Source organism: Salminus brasiliensis, chromosome 11 (genome assembly GCF_030463535.1).
Source record: "Salminus brasiliensis chromosome 11, fSalBra1.hap2, whole genome shotgun sequence".
NCBI classification, from domain to species: domain Eukaryota; kingdom Metazoa; phylum Chordata; class Actinopteri; order Characiformes; family Bryconidae; genus Salminus; species Salminus brasiliensis.
The window spans coordinates 22,906,959-22,926,002 of NC_132888.1; the positions used below are offsets into that span (position 1 = coordinate 22,906,959).

Sequence of the window (19,044 nt, forward strand, 5' to 3'; positions counted from 1 at the left end):
CAGCACAGGGGAAAAAACAAACAAACAAACAAACAAACAAACAAACAAGACACAAGACACATCTGATTCAGTGGTTGGATGAGTTTTCATTTTAATCTGAGCTCAGTTTTACAATCAAGCCACCAAAAATGATCACGATCCTGTAAATGTATCAGCTATTTCACTTCGTGTTCAGGGTGCGTACAGCACACAACAGAACTTACAGGACAAGCAAGGTATCCGCTTCTATAGTTCGTTCTTCTGTACACTCAAAAATAGTGGAGCTAGAACATCACGATACCAGGCATACACAAACCTCAATACAGGGAAGTTGCATGGTGAGTAAATACACAGAGGTCAGAAGAATAGTCTTTTTTTTTTTTCTTTCTTTTTCTTTTTTTTTTTTAATCCCTTGCTCGTTTCTGGAAATGGGAGCACACAAGAGCACTGTATAGAACACAACAAAAAAAGTTCACCGGTTACACATGGAGTGAATGGAAGGATGTTAACGTTGACACGCTTGATGGGAACTGTTTATGCTAAGGGGTTAAAATTGCTTTCTATAATCATTAAGTCTGTATGCACTTAAAATCCCATACAGCTACATACCTGTGTAGAATATCTGAATATTACTTAGTGTTTGCTAAATGTACCTATGGATGCATACGTTCAAGTTCAGATATTTAGTTTTTAACCTGTTTTTTTTTTCCTTCTTCTTCTTCTTCTTCTTCTTCAGAATATACAATAATGAAATGCATTATACAGACGGACAGTGTTAAGCTTTCACGCACAGCACATCAAAATTAAGAGATTCTACATTAGTTTTCCTCTCACGACAGAGTGCAAATCAGATGCTTCACAACATATGTTAAGGTTAATTGCTGTTCTCACAATTCCACTTACGCACATTACCCATTCCCCCTTAAAAAAAAAAAAAAAAAAAAAAAGGAAAGAAAAATCAGGTCACAAATCTTATATAAGTAGGCTTAAATATGGAATGTAAAATAAAAATGTGGTCCAATTATTTTCTTTTTTTTAATACAAATAAAAATTAAAGTCCTTCGATGCATTTTAAGGAAAATAATTTAAAACGCACAACTTCTGACTTCGCACACATACCCCACCCCCCCACACCCCTTTTATGGGAGTAGACCACAATAAGCTGGTGAGGAACTTAAGGAGAGATGGATGGAGAACTGCGGGGGGCGGGAGCGCTTCACATGCCGTAGCCGAAGCCTGGCTGCGCTGGCTGACCGTAGCCAGTGGGGGCAGCATAGCCGTAGCCGTAAGGCTGCTGGGGAGGAACTGCAACATTGGGGCCTGCAGTGAGCATAAGCTGGGGTGTGCCTAAAACACAATTCAAACAGAGACACAGACGCATCCATTAAAACAGTATCACTGTGATGGATGCAGTTCAGGGTGTGGTAACAGTAACTATATACAGCTTATTGGAAGCTGAACATGCTGGATGTGGCCTTTTCATATACAATCTCCTTCAGTGCTGGAACCAGGTACAAAGGCTTACTTCAGACGGCTTGTTCTATATTACTTACTGCACGAAAAGTCCATAAAATACACATTTGCGTGTTCACCCAGGTAATTTCAAGGCATACTGTGTCAGAGTTTAATTAGGATGCTAATACTGTTTGCAACCATGTTAAATACAAAATAATAATAAATAATCTCTCTGCAGTAAATACCAGCCCCCGGGCCATGTTATGTCCTATACATCCACATAAAGTATATAGAGGTGAAGAAATCTAGTAAGCCACATATCTGCAATAAATACCAGTCCCCAGACCATGTTATGTCCTATACATCCAGTAGTGGGTGCTCATGCATGCCTAAATGTTTGTGGTGCTGAAAACCATGATATATATATATATATATATATAAAATAATGCATCATTAGCTTACTACACTACATATGAAAACATACTTCTGCATACTACCGTTACTATGGACATCTCTATAGAACTGGCTTGCTAAAAGTAGAAGGATGCATATTTCCCTACATAGTCTCTGATTAAGCCTAAGATTAGGCCTTGGTTTAGTTGTGTCTTCAGTAAGTCTATTTGAGGTTACTTTGAAGGAAGTGTACAATCTTTCAGGCCTGCAGTGCACATGGTGTTAATTGGTGGTGTGTAAGCTTCCGTTACTTTTTACTTCATTAGCCTTGTAGCTCCAGCGCAAATGTAAAAGGCCTAAAACACTTCAGGCCCCACACTGACTGGGGCGTCTGGGTTGATCGTAATGTTGTCAAGCAGTCCTACCGTAAACAATGGGTTGTGCCTCTGTGGCCTGCTCCTCCTCTTTCCTCAAGGACTCTGACGCATCCAGCTTATCGACCTGAATAAGGCGAAAAACAGATGGAAGCAAGAAGACTGAGGAAAATGTCAACTACTCAGTAGCAAGGAGATGAGTCACACATTTCTGGCTTTCCTTGTCAACAGAGGAAATGACTGATGGATGGGACCATTCATGAGAAATGCTTAAAGCCAAGCTTAAACCAAGGTGCATAATGCTTTCAAAGCAGAGACTAAGGGCACGGGAGAGTTCTTAGCCAGGAAAGTCCGTACCTGCAGGTGAACACAGATACTACTAGCATCAATTCAGCTCTTAGGGTGGTCTAAGTCTTCTACTGGTCAACACTACCACGTGAAATTACAGACGGTTTGGGTTTACAAGGAAGTGCACTAAAAAAAACAAACAAGATTCACTGGGTACACTATGAGTGGATGGTCCCCCCTATCAGCCACGGAGTGGTCCGATTAAACGATGCATATGTAGAAAACAGAACCCTGTCACCTAAACAGAGCAGTAAAGGAATAGTTTAGCAAAAAAAAAATCTAATGAAGATGATTGATCACTTATTCTAGATACAGTCACTCAGCCAAGACGTGCTTGCGATCTGACATGTGCTTCTTTTGCTCACAATGGGAGACACTAGGCTAACATTGCTAACAAACACTGCACTTACACGCCCCCCAATCTCATCTCTGTAAACAAACGCCAAAATCTTAATCTGCTTCAAAAAGCTTTTAGACATAGATCTCTTCCATTTTCAAACTGCTATGTAATGCACAGCATGTTGGCACATTATTCTTGTGCTTATAGACTCGACTAAGTCATGCAATGTCCTGACTTACATCAATTTGCCAGCCCAAAACAAATCTGGAGGTGTTTTGAGAGGGTTTCTGTGGTTTTGGGGCATGTGTTTTTACGTTGACGAGATTAGTGACAGTCCAAGTCCAGTGTTTGTTAGCAACAGTAGCGTAGCATCACCCATTCTAAAGTAGAGAAGCAAACTTCAGACATGTCTTTGCTGATCAGCTGCATCTGAGGTAAGGGGTAAATCATGTCATTTGATTTTTCTCCTGCAAACAGGTCAATTGTGGGAGTTTCATTAGAGAAAAAAAAGGAAACTTACAACTGTTAAATAAAGAATGGTCAAATGTGTGTCCATGAAAACAGATTAGACAAACACAGGAAAATTAGAATAGCATATGACAAAAACTGTTCAATGTCTTTCCTTAAAAACTCCAACAGAATGGTCAATTTGTGTCTTAGTGAGCGCATGCTTTGTGACTGCTATTGCCTTTGGGTTCAGTTCTCTACATACAGCTGCCGTTGATACTGAGAAGTTTTGATGAGTATGTTTGTTGAGCAGGCTCGAAAAAGGACAGCAAAAGTCAAAGTTTCATTGAAGGGAAGAAAACATGCCAGAGGTGTTGCTGTTACTTGTTTAGTTAAGAAGTGTGCATGGAAGAGAGGCAGAGTAGAAGAGTGAAGGAGTGACAGGGTGAGAGATGGATTCGTACAGCCATTCAAGGCTTCCAGAGGCAGGCACAGCCAAACAGCCATGTTCCCTAACCTTGTAAAAGGTGCCACTACCACTGTAAAAAGACATGCGTGTGAAACCTCTATGACACGATATCAGCTTTAATGCTACTGAAGGACCACACTTTCCTGGTACTGTGGACTGATTTTTGCACAAGGCCCAAGAGGTAGTAATTCTTTTGGTGCAGCTGTAACTCCTGAGTCCCGTCAGGAGAAGCAATGATTAACAGAATTCTGAAAATGTGGTCACTTCGTCTATGTCTAGTCTTAACTCACAGCTAAATCACTTGCAATGCAGTCTACAACTGGATGAGTGTTGGAACTTAAAAAAAAAAGAAAGAAAGAATAAAATCAGCCAATTGAAGTGGGAAATGCTAAAAGTCTTCAGTGGGAAGAAACCAATAAAAATGTCACTCTCATGACTCATCTGACCAGGGAAATGACAATAGCATGGGGAGATATGCATTTGGCGACCAATGATAGACTGCAGTTCAGTGATGTTAATGCTAGCTCATCATCTACAAGTCTGAGAGAGTTGCGAGTTGCTTGCTACTGCAGCATCTGCTTGCCAGATGGTCAGTGCTCTAGAGGAAACTTGAGGAAATTCTAGTCAAGGTGTGTTTAAAAGCAGCAGAGTGATATGGGAGGGAGGAAAAAAAAAAAAAACTCATGCAGATTCCTGAAGTTTCAGTCCTCCAAAACTACGAGGGTTAAAAAAAATGAAATAAGAGGCAGCCTTCACCTTTTCCTTAATTGCATCAACCTGAAAGGGAATTTAAGAGTAGCAGCTTAAGAAAATAAAGCAAATTTAACAGTCCAGCATTGAAAATGCAAGAAGAGAACAATTGCAGAAATCAGCAGTAGAGTTAACAGAAATAAAAAGCAGGAAATCATAGAAAGTATTTTGTTGGTTTTGTCTAAGGTTGCACTAATCTTCATGAAAGGATTATATATATATATATATATATATATATATATATATATATATATATATATATAAAAATGAAAACACTACGGCAAACAGTCTCTCAATATAAATCCCATAGTCTATGATCTTTATGACTATCTATTCAAATCATATTCCTAACATCAGTAGAAGGTATTTAATGACATTTTAACAGTTGCTAGTTCATGTGGTTCCAAACCCTGCTCCTGCAGGACCTCCTGCCCTGCACATTTTAGTCCCTACATTTTAGTACCCTGCTCCCAACACACCTGATCCAGCTAATCAACTAATTTAACAAGTCCTTCCGAAGTTGAAGGTTGTGTTTTCGATCAGAGAACCACTAAAACGTGCAGGGCAGTGGATCATCCAGGATCAGGGTTGCCTGGTCCTGCAGGATATAGGTTTAGGGGGATGTCATAAGGCTGTACAAATACCCTGTACAAATGTATACAGCAGAAAAAATATTTATGTAACTTTAAAGCATTTGGTAAACAATGTTCATGGGCAGAGTGAGCAATGAGATGTTCTGATTTTAATGGTATCATTTATAAAAAGAGAAAAATGAAATGTATTGAGAGAGAGGTGTGATTTAATTTGTGTGCTAAAGCATCTGTTACAATTAACCATGAAAACGGATTTTGCCCCAAATGTTTCACCCCCATGATCTACACTTGCATCAATCACACAGGCTCACCTTGCTAAGATACTCCCTCATGACCTGGATAAAGTAGGGCATGGAGAAGTCCATGATGTTGTGCCTCCAGGCGGTCTCCAGGACCACATCAGGCCGGAGCAGGTCATAGCAGGTAAACAAGCAGGCAGCAAAGCACTCCTTCTTCTCCTCCTGCAGGAACCACTGCAGTAGCTCCTCTGCCAGCTCGGTGTCCTTCGACTCTGACGCGTACTGCATGGCATCCTACAGCACACACGCATACATCAGATGGCTTGGTTTAGAGTTAGGCCTAATGGACATCCCACCAAACCCATTAAAATAACATTCATTTTAGATATTGTGTTGTACGCAGAAACCTTGTAGAGTTTGTCCTTTTTGCAGAGTTCCACGCTTTGCTTCCAGCGGTTGTTGCCTTTGAAAAGGTATGCAGCGATTCTCCTGAACTCAATGAGCTCATGCTTCTCTAGACTCTGGGCCAGAGATATGTTATCGAAGTTGTCATATGCATCAATGGATGTTCGCAGAGCCTGTGTGGGGGAAAACAAAGCACATTACATTTATTACTATTATTATTTATTTCATATATCATTTTATTGTGTAGCACTTTGAGCTGAATTTTTAACAACAAAAACATAAGTAAAACAGTAAATGAAAACTATGGAATAAAGTAAATGGAATGTAAACTACATAGAAATAAATATAACTTTTAAAACAAGTATTAAGTAATAAATAAATAGGAAATTTACAACAGAAAAATTGAATAATAATCTAAAGTTACTTATTACTGTTTATGAGAGATTTATGAGAGGACAAGTTCCATGACTGCTACGTCTCCTACCTGGTAATCCTCCTCTATTATGAAGAGATTGTTTAGAGCTTCATTTACTGATTTGTTGTTGTGGTTCTGTACAGACCGCAGGTATGGTTTAACCAAGGACAACTGTTTGACCTGAAAGACACATTAAAAATAAAAATCATACATTTTCTCAGCTTTTAATAACAAGCTAAGGAAAAAAACAAGCAGAGGCTTTAAGATACCTTGGAGAAAAAGTTGACAGCACGGGTGTGATCAAGCCTCGGGGACAGCACGATGAGCAGGTCGTTCAGTAACAAAGGCTTAAACTCCAGATAGAATTGGACGGCTTTGTAATAGAGTTCCACATTAGCCACCTAAAACAAGGCAAACATGGCTTAACACTGGTTTGGGGGAAAACAGCAAGGTGCCCTTCATTTAAAAAGAAGAATGAAAAGAATCCATCGACTTACCTTGGTTACAATGTCTTTGAACTGGCTCTCCTTCCAGGCATCCGTAGGGTGGTTCATCATTGTAATGATGGCGTTATCATATTCCTCGTACTTGTCATACAGGAAGACCAGCTCAGCCCACAGATGGGCCTGCTCTGCTGCCCTCAAAACCTAGAGCATACATTACAATACAACACTATAAAGCACCAGTTTCACTTTAACAACAGGACCAAGAGTATTAATACACTGGTGAACAGGTAACACTCTCCTACCTTGGGAATGTTGACTCTGGACCAGAAGAGCTCCAGATGCTCTCTCATCTTCTGAGGTTTGAACTTGGAGTAGAGGATAGCCAACTCCGTGAACATGCCCATGTGAGCGCGTTCCAGACCCAGAGCGGCCTCCAGCATGGTGATCAGCTCCTCAAAGTAACCGCGGTCCTGATAAACAAATAATACCCAATGAGACCCCTGCTGCAAGACCTCTTTACATGGTTAAAAATCGAGCCTTCATACATTAAAAAATTCTGAACTAAACTCAAATACCTGGTAGTAATTGATGAGCTCCTCAAGTTCGTCAGCATGGACCACAATGTGCAAGCCACACATCTGTGCCAGACGGAATTCTTTCCCATCCACACAGGCAAAGCAAACCTGGAAAAAGATGCTTTTTAATATCAGTGAAAGCCATATTAAGTACTAAAATGCCATTAGCACAACTCAGCAGTGCTATAAACAACCCACGTACCCTCCCTCAACACATAGTGTGTGAGTGCCGTCTCACCTCTTTCCAAGTTCGTGTGCTGTTTGCTTTGCGGGCCCCATCCACAGCAGCCTGGTACTCCCCCAAGTGGACGAGAGTGGAAGCCAGGCGGCCAAAGTTGGACACATTGTTGTACAGAAGCTTAGCTGCCTCATACATCTTCTCGTCATAGCATCGGTCTCCAACCTTGGAAGAAAAGGTCGCAAAGGTCAAAAAAAGGTCACAAGCCCACAAACTCAAAAACAGCATGCCAGGTACCGAGTGTGTCTTACTTGCTGGATGTGGGCATTATTTGGTCCATTGATGAACTCCTCCAGCTCTGCCAGGCGGTTGGTTTTGGCCAAAGCAAAGATCAGCTCAGTTTCTACGTAAGACTCTCGTGCCTTCTTACGTGCCATCAACAAGAACTTCACCAAATCCTCCCAATTTCCTGTGGAAGACAAATCCAATCAATAATCTTTTTATTTATGAACACATTTTCAGAACCTAAAATATCCCATATATCAGTGTGAAAATACACTACAACTAATTACTCCCTCTACTGGTACAGAGGTGAAAGCTTCTGGCTGCACTTACCACTTTGTGCAGCAGCTTGTCCCACCTCCATGTAGGCTGATGGATCATCTGCCTTGATGTAGGAGTCAATAGCTTCCTTTACCAGACCCTTCTGCAGCTGAGCTTTTGCAAGCTGGCTCCACACTGCAGGCTCATTGCAGCGTTCAGCAAACTCATAGGCCCGGTCCAGATTACCAATATGCTCAATCAGAACCTACCACAGAATAAACACACATTGCATTTGGAGGTCAGCAAGAGCACTTTCAAAGCACCTGTGGGCAAACAAGATTACAACAGGACTGACCTGTACTGCTGAGGTGTTCACGTCAAACTTCCTGAAGATGGCAAAAGCCTCCTCAAAGAGCTCATTGCTGATGGCAATGTTGGCGATGTCAGGGGCATCGTAGTTGTCGAGGCGGTTAATGTACTCCATGACGCGAGTGCGGTCGGCTTTGATGGCCGTCAGGATGAGAAGGTTCTGCAGATTCCTGAGGTAAAATGAATGACAAGATATGTGTGGCAGGAATATATCAACCAGATGACTATCTATGATGAAGCCAAACAGCTGGAAGGTTCACACTAACCTGTGTTCACTGAAAACAGAGTTGTCCAAGACAATCTTCTCCAAAAGCTCAATGAGCTCGTTAGGAAGATCAGCAGTCATAAAGGCCTTGACAGTGACCGACACCTCTTCTGGATCCTGCGTCTCAGAGAGCGCAGTCTGTACAACCTGCGACAGCAAAGAGAAGATGACTTTGAATAAATCTGGAAAAAGGTACATTTCTTTTCAAGGACTGACTTTTAAACTCTACGCATCTCCAGCCAGACCCTAATTTCTATACCTGGTCAATGAGTGGCCTTCGGTAGGGGTTGCTCTCCAGCAGAACACTTGCCCACAGTTCGGGGTCCTTACGGCGCACCAAATACCGAGATAGACTCTTAAAAAGGGAGTTTTCATTGCAAACCTGCGGAATGGAAAGAACATACTTGCTTTAGTGTCCTACACAATTACACCTTCTTCCTTAACAAATAAACTTGAGAAGACGGGAGAGACTTCAAAAACAGTTACATCAACTCAACTACACAAGACTTTAACAACAGAAATGCAAAAGCTTGTTCAGGACATGTGTGCAAACGACAGCTGCTTACATTTATGAGCTCTTGGTCACACTGTCCTCTTTCATAGGCAACACAAGCCAGATGAGGGTCCCTCTTCTCGCAGTACTTGCCCACTACACGGCTGTCATAGTAGGGGTTCTCTCGGAGGAAGCGCTCAGGGTTATTGTTGCTGTCAATGTAGATCTTAGCCAGGGCATTATGCGTGGCAGGCTCCTCACAGCCCTCATGGATACGGGCCTCCAACCATGGCAGCAGCAGCTTCAGTCTGCCATCAACATGGTTTGGTCAGAACATTCTTTTTTTTTAGTTTTACATTTGTGAGTAGTGATTATACAGTACATCTGGGGCTACGGGATAGGCTGGCCTACAAAGGATGTACCTGTTTCTCTTCTCCACTTCAGCTACCAGCTCATCAGTGGAGAATTGGCCCCGCACCACCAGGATCAGGTTCTTAATGACGTCCTCTGAACAGTCGACATCCAGCAGGCCGCCAATCACCACAGGCAAGCGGCTAGGGTTTACCTGACAGACACCAAACACTCAGACTTTACTCAAATGTAGTTAACTTTGTCTCTAAATCCCAGTCACCATAGTGAATTTGAAGGTGATGGCAGCAGCTAAACGGGGTAGCCACTCCCATCTCATTCATTTATGTCGAGATTTCTTATCCTGTGCGAATCGGGCATAAATTCTCACATCCTGTGGTAATATTACATTACTCCACCTCCCCCTGCTAGACTAATCCCATCCAAATAGGGCTTAAGAGTCTTTCTGTAACCAAAAGATCTACCACAGCCTAGATCTAGACAGGCTTAAACCTGTGTTATCCCAACTGCCCTGCCTAACATGCTGCACCACTGCTTAAGACTAGGGATGCACCGATCCAACCTTTTCAGTTATGATACCCATACATACACTTTGCATATCAGTCGATACCGATAAATTAATAAATAAATAAATAAATAAATAAAAAAGGAAAAACAAAGCATTGCATATAATATCATAGGTATCACCTAGCACTACATGGTACCTAGGGAATACCTGAAGCATTGTAGTACTAGCCCATTACTATGGTCTACAAAGCATACCTTCTGGACATAGATCTCAATGTACTTCTGCAGGTTGTTGCGGTACAGATAAAGGACCAGGTCATGGACAAAGTCGAAACGGTCACACACAATGATGAGAGGCAGCTGATCAGTCAGTTTGGCTTCCTGCATACAGAAAAAAAAAGATAAACTGACTATGCAAAAACTGGCATATGCATTCTCAAGATAAGATCTGCTGAGATTAACTACAAGAACCCAGCTTCATACCTTGAGGAAGTTTTTCACACGCTCAGGGTCATAGCAGTTACTCTCTCGGCAGATCCTCTCCACCTCTTTGATCTGGCCAGTTTTACATGCTGCCTGAATATACTTGAAATGAACCTCTGGATCCTGGCTGAAGTTCACAATGGAGCCAAGGAAGTAGAACAGACCTGCAAGGCACAAGTCCAGACATATTCAAGCCTGAAAGTCTAGGTTGCTCACTAAAACAAGACATTTCGAATACTTGAGAAACATAAGACTTGCCTTCAAAGCTCTTGAATGACTCGAACAGCTCAGTGAGGGACTGGGTGGAGAGCTGCTCGTGGTACTTGGAGGCCACCTGGACACAGATCTGCAGGTTCTGGCGGATGTTGGCTGACAGCATGGCTCTCAGGCACTCCAGAGAGTCCTCCACAGACAGTGAGCCAAAAAAGTTTACCAGCCACTGCAGACAAAACATGTTGGTTACAAACTGGGAACATCTGAAGGCAAAAATAAAACTAGACTTCCGTAGGCAAGGACATTGCAGCCATCAGTGGAATGAGTCACAACAGTGAACATGAGACTGCCAGGCACAATTCATACAGAAAGGAAGCAAGAGCATACTATGATTCATCAGTGGAGTTTGTTGGAAGAATACAACGTGACTTTAGGGAGTACCTCTGGGTTGAGTAGGTGGGTGTGCACCACAGCTCGCTTGATGTCATACAAGTCAGTGTAGTGCTCCAGGGCTCTCTGTAGCAGTCCAGCCTTCTCACACAGCTGTGCGACATGGGCTCGGTCATAGTGGGTGAACATCTGGTTCCCAAGAATGGCATCAGCCACCTAAAAACACCAAAATGCACATAAACAAACAATCTACCCACACCTAAAAGACTGAATTAATACAACAGAAACACAAGTGGCTCCACTAAAGCTCAAAGAGAACCTGTGGAGCATGCATTAGATTCATCTCCAGCAGCCGGGTCTGCAGAGGGCCCTCAGTAGGTCGGTTGTTCTTCAGGGCGTCCAGCAGGAAGGAGGTGCACTGCTGTATTAGGTTGTACTCCATAAACACATCCACAATCTGAACAGAGAAACAAAAAAGAGCAGTTTTCGCCATGTTAAACTGTGAACTCGACAGCAAAAACAACTGCCCAGGAAATCAAAGCCACGGTGAAAAACGAGGCCTGTTTACCTGGGTGATGTCAGCAAGTGGTTCCTCATCCTGCACAAGCATCTGGGAGAACTGGAGCCCCTGTTCTGGACTGATCCGCATGACATTCCGAAGCAGGAAGATCCAGTCTGGAGTGTAGCCAACCTGCAGACACATAGGGATGGAGAGAACATCTAAAATATAGAAATACTCATATTTCAATGAATGCAACATCATTTATATTCTCAAGGGAAATCACAACAGATATTATGAATTTGGTTGATCAGCTGACCTTCTTTGCATACAGTACAATTTTCTGGAACTGGCCAGTCTCTGCAAAGCACTGGATGACTTTGTTGGGGACATTAGCCCTTAGGTAGACACTGAGAGCAAGGGTCGGGTCCACTGACTTCACCAGATCACCAAGCTCTTCCGAGCACTCCAGCTGAAACAAAACAGATCAAAATTCAGCTTGCGTCCAATTAAAAAAAATATGGAAAAAAAATGTGTAGGTGTATCACAGTAAAACAAACAGCTCCATACGTTTATACTTCAGGCCCTTTACCTTATCTTCCTTCAACCACTTCTCCAGCAGCTGCTTGCGGCCCTGCTGCAGAACAGGCCTGCACAGCTCCAGGGACTCAAACTTGTTGAGCTGGCCCTGGTCCAGCAAGATGCCAAAGTACTGCAGCAACGGGGAGGTCTGGCCTGGCTGGGCCGGGACACTTTGGAACCGCCGGATGGTGTCTGGGGTTCGGAGGATACCCTAAGAAAAACAAGCACTGATAAGCAAAAACTCAGTGGACAAAGCTGCAGGATTAGTGCCAAGCTACAAGTGCAGGCAGTGGTACCTTTGGTGCATTGGCAGCCACTTTGGCAGCCTCCGAGTAGTTGCCCCCTGCAAACAGTGTGTTGAACTTGCGCGCGAAGAGCTCTTCAGCGCCAGCTAGGTTGTTGCGGACAGCCATGCGTAGGGCCAGGTCAGGGTTCTGCAGGACATTGGTGATGTAGGGGATGATGTTTTCCTCCTCCACACAAACAGACAGCACCTATAGAAAGAACACCACCGGTAAGCAGGTGTTGTGCATGATATGAGGTCTCATCAGACTGCTTGAAGCTGCGCTCGCTTGTTTCTCCTGTGTTGCTTTGTGGAAGACGCTGAAAGCAGCAATACAAATGAAGGGAAAAGCTGAGTGGGGGCTGTCCACCAAAGCTCAGATCATCAGTTTGCTGAGGTCCCACATCACTCATACAGAGAGTAAACAATCAGTAAGACTGAAGACATGCCATCACCCCTTGTGACACACATCACATGATCCCAAGACCTCTGAAATCTCTCTCTTTGAGAACCACACACCTACATGTAAGAGTAGGTATATTTCTTAACAAAAAAAGGATGATATGTGGTCAATTTACGACATTTGGGCAAATCAAGCCATGTGCTGCATGCAGAGTAGGCCCGTCAGGCTGTGGCACAGTAAGAGCTGGAAATAGTAAGAGGATTAGTGCACCCATCACCACCTCCCGCTGCCTCTCTTACGCTGTTGGTGCCCGTCAGGGATCTACGGTGCCACAACTGTTGTTATTTACGGGGCTTCCCTGATCCCAGGGACTTAACATGTAGGTTCAACATTGCAGACACAGACAGAGGCATTTGCAGGGTTTAGACATGAGGCTGTGTACTAAAGACGAGGGGGGTGGAAGGCCAGGTAAGCACACAAGTAGACTTAATGAGAAGGTGAATTGGCGCTGCGACGCGACAAAGGAGAGTGATCATCTTTCCTCTCACTTGCTGCATATTTCATGGCCCTGGAGCCTGTGCTAGAAAATTATTTATCACCTGGTAGCCTCCAGTTACACTAAATAAGAATGCCGGTGCATCTTCTGTGTTTTTACAGGTAACCGCAGGTAAAGAAATCCATGCAGTTCCTTTAAAGTGAGTCAGTCTGAGTGAAAACACTTGCTTGATGGAGAGAAAGATCAAAAAGCTTGAGACTATGATGCATTTTATTACAACATGCATTACCTGTCCTTTTCTGTTGACCCCAATAATGCCAGCAGTAGCTTCATGGGGAGCAGTCACGAAGATGGTCTCCCCACTGATTCTGTTCATGTAGATGCAGGTGCCGGTTTCAAGGTCGTAAAGGTGGATGTAGCCATATTTGGTGATGAGAAAGACTACATCCTGCTTGGAGCTGATCTACAGGGGAAGAAACAAAAGCTGAATCACACATCCTGAAATGTTCTGAGACAGACAATTCAACTCTGCTGAGTTCTGAAATGTAATAAGCATCTTGATAAATCTGAAGACTGGTAAAAACACGACAGGGTGCACTCAACACCCTGTGATAAAGCCATAGTCACAGACTGTGCTAAGAAAGCAATAAGGGCTTAGAAAAGTACCTGCATAGCAACTGGGAAGTCATTCTGGGCCTCTGGAGGGAAAAACACATCCACTGCTTTCTTTGGAAAAGGCTGATTCCCAGATGGAGGAGTCCCAACCTCAATAATGTGTAGCTGAGGTTAAATGGAAAACCAAAAAAATGGCATTAAACAAGATCGCTTATTATACTATAATAATACAATTGCAACCACCTTACTCTATACTTTTACGGAATCTGGGAAAGCTAGCAGACCTTTCCTCCGGCTTGACTGCGTACAGCAAAGCAGAAGAGAGTGGATTCTTCAGAATTCCCCTCCATTTTGAACTGCGCAAAGCCAGCAGCATGGCCCTCGATAGGCTGGGACACCTTCCTGTCCACGGAGTACAGCTGCATTGCTCCCACTACTCGGTTTTGCTAGAAGAGGAAGAGGTCATCAAAAACACTGGAGACCAAACTTTTTTTAACGTCATTAATAAATGACAGCGAGGTCTACCTGCGCCGAAATCCCAATGAGAAGCAGCCATTTCTGCTTGGCGTCAGTGCGGTAGTTGATAATCTGGCAGCCGGCTAAACTGGAGTGTCGGTCAAACACTTTGATGGGCTGCGAGTCTCCTTCCATGCTCCAGTGGTAGACTGCGTTGTCTGTTACAAGTGCTACAGTATTGAGGGAGATCCACTTCCAGAACGTGACATCGTCCGTCATGGTGTGTGCCTTCATTTTGCTCTTCATTTCAATGTTGAAAATCTGAAGGGTTTTTGCAGCTGAAATTCAGAAACAAAAGCCAACATCAACCTTATGTTTACATTTTTTGGTTGTTATTTATTTATTTATTTATATTTATTTTTTGTAAGCATATTCAGCAGCAAGCAAGACTGAATAGTGTTAATAACATGTCAAAAAGAAGGGGAGTACCAAACTGTGTGTGTTAAAATATCAGAAGTCATGAGTAAGTGCAAAGACAACATGACTTCAAACACAACTAAAGAGCAAACACTGCAAACGTTAACACACATCCAACAGACTTATTCTCTGCATTCAGTTCAATAGTGTTCAATATTTTCACACATATTGATGAATTATCAAATTTGCTAAATGCTTAAAGGACAAAATTTGCTGGACTTCTAGCCCTAAAAGAAGCATTTTTTAATGCACCACATTCATATACATATGTGCATTTATTATGATCATTGCAGGCATTTCAATTACTTGCAAGCAAGTTTTCTGACATGTGAAAGGCAATGTGCATTCACTTTGCTTAAACGGCTGAACGTTTGCCTTCTACAGTACCGAAATAAAACAATATAAAAACAAGACAGAAATAACCTTATTCCACTAAAACTAAACAAATATACATCATTCATTATCTATCTCTATGTTTACTTGTGTTTCAATTGTTGGTGTGGAGAAGAAAGAAAACACCCAACATCATGAACCCTGACGTCATGAAGAATGAATAGTTTTGGCCGCCTCAGAGAGAGAGATCTGAATGCAGATAGTAGGACCAGCACAAAACCAGGATGAGCGAAACACAATGGTACATTTATTTGAGTTTCCAGATTAAATGCGCAGTCTCTCAAATTACACAGCACGGGTCACTGCGCTTACATACGTGTTTACTTTTCATATTCACCACCAGCAGGAAGCACTAATTTACGTTCATGCATTGTATTGCATCTGAAATAAGTGCAAAAATAAAAAAAAAAGCTGCTTTTTTTTTTTTTTTTTTTAATCTGAGGCACAGCGAAAGCTATGACTTCACCTTTCTGTCTCACACACAGCTTACACAATCACAGAGTTCATTAGGAGCTTTTCCCTAATTAAATGGGAGCAGTGCATGCACAAGGCTGAAGAGACACTGATAAAGGTGTGGGGAAACTGACGACTAAATCAGTACGTGATTGATTAGTTATCAGTGATTTTAAAACGCTAGGCGTTATCAAGCAGTCTCCATCCAATTTTGCGAGATCTCAGCACCCAAATAAGTCCTAGGACTTATCATATGAAATCTAATAAGAATATGAAAGCCAACCCCTTTCTGTAACCATTTCTAACATCCAATAAGAAAACCTGAAATTTCTGAGAATTTCAGTTTTGCAGTTCTAAATATGAACATATTGTTGCTGTCAAGCCAAAACCTTGCATGTCCACTTTGCTCATTTTTCACTGTTTGACGTAATGTGAATTTGGCAGCCGTTCTTGACATTGTGCCCAAATCTGATCAAATCTGATAAGGAATGGATCAACATCAAATAAGCAATGCACCAAAATAAGCAAATTAAACTTCCATTAAACGTTAATACGATTGCATTAGGGATGACAGCAAGGATTTAACCCTAATGATTAAACAGTGATACACCACTTAAAACAATCTTGGGGACAAACTAAAATACGTCAGTGCACCACAATAAATAATACAGTTTTAAAAAGAGGGATATTACATCACTATCAACGCCACCTACAACCACTTCCCCTCATGAACCTGGTCTAGCCGTCTAAACACGCCATTGAAAAGAAAGATTCCCACATATTTCAAAATACAACCCCACAACTCAGGATATATGAAATTGAACTCACCGTCTGCAAACATAAGAAAGCAGTAAGAAACGAAAAAGAACAAAAACAAGCAAGACAAAGCATTTATGACAGCAGGACAATTCCAATGAGCACTTTAACTACTAGAATTAACACAGAATTACTGCTAGAGGCAGGCAGAAAGTGTCCAATAGCAGACTTTATACGGAACAAAACACATGGCTGTGAATATGAACAGAAATGTGGAAAAGTGCAGACAGTACATGTAATCGTCTTTAAGTTGTTTGGACACCAAAAAACGTGATACACAACACTGTCATAGCCTAACTTATTTAATCACTATTTAATACGCTGGCAGAAGCGACGTTTTCTTAACCAAAGGAGGTCTCCAAAGGAAGCACGCTTACCTTTCAGGGCTATGACTTTGCTGGCCGGGTTCATGATGGCACTATCTGCCGAGATGGGCCTGCGAATGGGGGTGTTGGGGTCGCTCAAGTCAATGATCACCACCTGAGCCTGCTCACCCACTTTCTCCCGCACACAGATGAACTTGTCAGACTCCATAGTGAGGGTGCTGAACCCGATGTTGGCTGGGTTAATGCCCAGGTTCTGGAGCTGATAACAGAGAGGGGATTGGGGAGAGTCAAATGAGTCAAAGGAGTCAAAGGAGACTTGAGACATTTTGAAACATCAGCAGCCAAAGCAAGTGAGGGCTGTCACTGAAATCTGCATTCTGGCTTCTAATACTTTAAAAAAGCCATGTTTACATAAACCACTCCTCTTTTGCAGGTGTTTGCTGTGACCCCATGTATGAGATAACACAAGGGCAGAAGCGATTTCACATGTAAGCTACGTTGATTTCCCTTGTGGGGAAATTCCTGAGGACATGAGATTTTGGTCGGAGCCCTTTCACACTAGCTAGTCACGCTCGTCTTGCTCGTCTTATCTCGAACCTGACACAGGAGCGCGGTGCCCTGAGGAAGCGAGTGCTAGCTAACCCCGACCATCATTATAAACCATCAAATAAAAAGAAACCTGGTCATTTAACTCGCAGTATGAAGCAGATACCGGGTGACAGCATGGGTATTAACATAAGCTGCTTGCCTGGATGACTGTTTCGCCTGTCATTCATTCAAAAAAAATGGAGCTAGCTAGCTAGCTAGCTAACCAGCTAGCAACCGCTTTTAGCATGCTAGCTATCTAGCTAGCTATCACTACCCATATTTATCAGACAGCTCTTTTAATACAAATTAACTGCTTTCTTTGGATGAACATTCCCGTTTAATGCATGCTACATGTGCGTTTTAAGGTCTGTGCTGTGATAACGTCAAGTGTGAGAGATGTGAATGACAGGCGTTTAATAAACGGATGGGAGGTCATTCATTGACTCCAGCGCTCGGTTAGCATAAGGCTAACTCGCTAGCCACCAGGCGCTACCCCTGCGAATGTGGAGCTAGTCTAAATAGACCCAGGCTTCAAACTTGAACGCGGTTCATAGCGACAGCATTAATGGAAACGAATCCTACCTGCAGGTGCTCCTGAAAGCGGATGGGTAGGATTTGAGCCATGGTGGTTTTATCTGCTCTCAATCCTGAATAACTCTGCTAGCGAGCTAGCGACGGGCTGCGACCTCCTCCACGGACACCGCAGTCAACGGCACCGGATTTTACTGGAAAAACACGGACCAAACGGAGAAAATATGGCAAACGAAACAAGCCAAGGCTTTCCTGGTGTTTCCTAGAACGTCGCCGACCCTTTCCCCCGGACGTTAGTGCCTTTTCTCTCCCCCTCCCCCGCGGCTGAGATGTTAATCGGCGGAGCTAGTGCTGAAAGTGCCGAAATCCGCAATGGCGGCGGAAACAGCTCGGAGGAGCCTCAACACGGAAACATCACAGGAGGAACCGTTTCGACGGAGAGGGGGCAGACGGTGTTATTTTACGGCCATATATCAAAGCATTTCGAACACATAGACCTTATAAATATGACTTGTGCACATTGGGGATTGAATTATGCTCTCAAAGAAATCACGTTTATTTTTTTTTGCCACATCATTCAGCATATTACGGGCACGTCAGATCCGGGGACGCTCCCCGGCTTTCAAATATCTAAACTCTCAGCAGCCATCCCCTGTCCTAGCTCACCTGATTCATCCCAGACATGAATTATGATCAGTTAGGAATATGATTCAGATAGAGGGGAAACACTGGACCGTGCCACTGTGCTCTACCAGACTAGAAACTACTCTCAGGTGTAACACCACCCTCATCACACACACTACTACTACTACTACTACTACAACACTGTCTTTGGGGACAGTTTCTAGCCCTTTGGGCTACATGCATTCAAGTGGCTCCCACAAATTGATAGCTGATCAGACAATACATGATCTCTGTAATTTTGTTAGGCAAGGAATACTAATAATACAAGGCTAATATTGGTGGTGGAGCAGAGTAGCCTTATCTGTGGTCGGCTGGACAGCCCCACATCACTACATCACTACATCAGTCGCTTTCGATAAGAGCAAAGATTTTGGGTGACTTCTTAGTTGCTTCAGGACTTAAGA

The 19,044-nt window shown here is 42.9% G+C and overlaps 1 protein-coding gene across 1 annotated transcript; it reads right to left on the reverse strand.

The window, feature by feature from the left end:
• Nucleotides 1-66: 66 nt before the first annotated feature.
• Nucleotides 67-18,362, reverse strand: cltcb (clathrin, heavy chain b (Hc)). The gene is made up of 32 exons (XM_072692229.1): nucleotides 18,008-18,362; nucleotides 16,889-17,096; nucleotides 14,442-14,710; nucleotides 14,201-14,362; nucleotides 13,968-14,081; nucleotides 13,591-13,764; nucleotides 12,416-12,613; nucleotides 12,130-12,330; nucleotides 11,857-12,009; nucleotides 11,607-11,729; nucleotides 11,358-11,495; nucleotides 11,090-11,254; nucleotides 10,694-10,874; nucleotides 10,436-10,599; nucleotides 10,208-10,333; nucleotides 9,499-9,641; nucleotides 9,150-9,384; nucleotides 8,843-8,965; nucleotides 8,585-8,730; nucleotides 8,305-8,488; nucleotides 8,022-8,214; nucleotides 7,718-7,875; nucleotides 7,467-7,631; nucleotides 7,229-7,336; nucleotides 6,956-7,123; nucleotides 6,705-6,854; nucleotides 6,477-6,608; nucleotides 6,277-6,387; nucleotides 5,795-5,965; nucleotides 5,460-5,681; nucleotides 2,253-2,328; nucleotides 67-1,326 (listed from the first exon to the last, which is right to left on the reverse strand). Exons 1-32 carry the CDS (start codon nucleotides 18,047-18,049, stop codon nucleotides 1,196-1,198), a joined length of 5,034 nt encoding a protein of 1,677 aa, XP_072548330.1. The 5' UTR covers nucleotides 18,050-18,362; the 3' UTR covers nucleotides 67-1,195.
• Nucleotides 18,363-19,044: the final 682 nt, after the last annotated feature.